We start from the raw sequence: 2,500 nt of genomic DNA, 5'->3' as shown, positions 1-2,500 counted from the left end.
TACATGTGAATATTTATAAGTATGTAAACTGATATATATATTTTGTATATATACTTGAGGAATGAAGCAACTATAGTATTATTAACGCAATGTAATATAATATGACATTATATGATATGTATTTTTCTATAATCAAAGATAAAGAGAAAATTTGCTCGTAATGCTTGGATAGTGAAAATGTTATACTCTGGGGGAAAAAGGTGGAAATGCTGTATTGAAGGTGAATAATCAATACTTTTTTTTTCTTCTTTTCAACATAATTTTTTGTATTTTTATAATGAGCTATGCAAAGATTGTTAAAATAATTCAAGTATATAGTTCTTAAGATGTGTTCAAACAATTGTGGAAATGTATGTGTTATATATATTGCTTGGAGAAAGATTTCAATGTGTATATACACACTCAAGTAGATAGGAAATGCAAATAACTATTTTGGTGTGAGGAATGAAGCAACTACAGTATACTAATGCAATTTCATATAAAAGGTAATCCTTAGTATATTGTGCATGCTTCTTTTTTTTAATATTTAAGAATATATCCAATATATAATATATATATCAATATATTACACACACATGCATATACAAATGATATATATCAGACAATATATATATCATATATATATATCACTTATATATATGAATATATATATATATATATTATAGATCAATCTATATATCTATAATATATATTTATATATATATAATATACCTATATTATAATATATATATATATGATTCTCAATATATATATATATATATACAAATCATATATAATATATAATACATATACCATACTTAAATACTATATATATATATATATATATATATATAAAATACCATTAATATACATCTACATATATATATTACATATACACTTACCTATTATATATATACATATCATATATTAAATAATATATATAAATATATATATAATCTTGTATAACATACTCCATATATACATATATATATACATATATATATATAAACATTATATATACATATACATATATTACATTATCAACATATAAATCTAATATCTATATACATATAATTAACCTATTCTATATATATCTACATATACATATACATATATATATATACATTGTACATATATATATGTATATTATATATATATATATACCTACACTATATATACATATACAAGTATATTGTCGCCATACAGATATATAATTTCAATATTTATATAATCATATATATATATATATATATAACGACTATTATATAATTGTTTACAACTCTTATATATATATATATGTTAGATATTAACCAAATAAACCCCCATCCCCACACCATATTATCAGACACACACACACACACATATACAACGTGCAATAATCAGTGGTGTATAAAAGTACATTTTGCAAAAAAAATTTAAAATAATTACTTGATGGTCTAACATATCCATAGACCTTCTCTATGACAGTCGGAAAGAAAGTAGAGGCATACGAATGCCTTCTGGTACCCCTTGAGTAGTCTGAGTACACACTTAATCCTCCAACGGATGCCATTTTATCCTGTTATATTTTCTGGTTCACTAAATTAACAATCTTTATGTAGCACTTGCTGTAGCACTGTATGTTTTTGTTATAATAGCACCGTATAATGTCTTTTGAGTCTTTCACTAGTTTTCATATACTGGCCATTCTATCACAACATTTTTGTACTTGGATCACTTCTGAAATTTAAACCATATAAATTGATTACATTTGAACACTGTAGGCCAGAGTATTAATTATAATAATAAAAAAATAAAAAAATAAAAATATATATATATATATATATTATAATTATATATGTATGGTATGGAGTATATATATGGTATGTATATGATTATATATTGTAGGTTTGGTATTATATATGTAGATGTATATGTATATTATGTAATGTATATATATGTTTGTATATATATATTTTGTATGTATATTATATGTATATGTAATTGCAGATTATTTGTATATGTATATATATGTATATGTATATATAGTATGTATATATTTATGTATGTAAGTATATATGTAATGCTGTATATATATGTATATTAAGTATACTATTGAGTATATATATATATATGTATATATATATATATGTATATATTTCTTGTATTTCTTATCTCAGAAATACACAAATTACACTTGCATCACTTGTCCTTATTATTACTTTTTTTATTCAATGATCACAGATTAATAAGCTTAAAAGATAAAGCCAAAAAAACAGGCACACACATTAGTCTTTCACAAACACTAATTCACAGAACGAGTTGATCTCTCCCGGCTGGGCACAAGTCCCCATGCTGGGTTGGATCAGACACCGCAGGTAGAATGTTCTATTTGGGTGTGGGTCATTCAATAGAGGAAACAAATCGCAGCCGGGTGTGGTTCAGTCACTGAGGGAAAATGCAGTGTGGCATCCGGTTCTCTCGGCCTGCATGACTGACTGACTGCCTGCCTGATAGACTCGCTGCATGACCAATCAATTCC

At 24.5% G+C, this 2,500-nt stretch overlaps 1 protein-coding gene across 3 annotated transcripts in view; it reads right to left on the bottom strand.

Annotated features, from left to right (window-relative positions):
* pck (Claudin superfamily protein pickel) overlaps positions 1-2,500 on the bottom strand; it is a 17,794-nt gene that overhangs the window by 14,717 nt on the left and 577 nt on the right. The window contains exons 1-2 of one of the 3 annotated variants that reach the window (XM_043000090.2): positions 2,246-2,500; positions 1,408-1,698 (exon numbers count right to left, since the gene is read on the bottom strand). The exon at positions 2,246-2,500 is cut by the window's right edge and continues 173 nt beyond it. The exons of 1 other annotated variant lie outside the window; for it this stretch is intronic. In XM_043000090.2, the coding sequence (XP_042856024.1) occupies positions 1,408-1,531 (124 nt within the window). In that variant the 5' untranslated portion in view covers positions 1,532-1,698; positions 2,246-2,500. The remainder of the gene's footprint in view (positions 1-1,407; positions 1,699-2,245) is intronic. One more of the 3 variants, XM_043000091.2, reaches the window with a different exon arrangement.

The sequence above is a fragment of the Penaeus japonicus genome, unplaced genomic scaffold (genome assembly GCF_977035675.1).
Source record: "Penaeus japonicus unplaced genomic scaffold, GWHDUDI00000001_assembly GWHDUDI00000484, whole genome shotgun sequence".
NCBI lineage: Eukaryota > Metazoa > Arthropoda > Malacostraca > Decapoda > Penaeidae > Penaeus > Penaeus japonicus.
The sequence above is the reverse complement of the archived record's forward strand: the minus strand, read 5'-3'. Positions and strand labels throughout refer to the sequence as shown.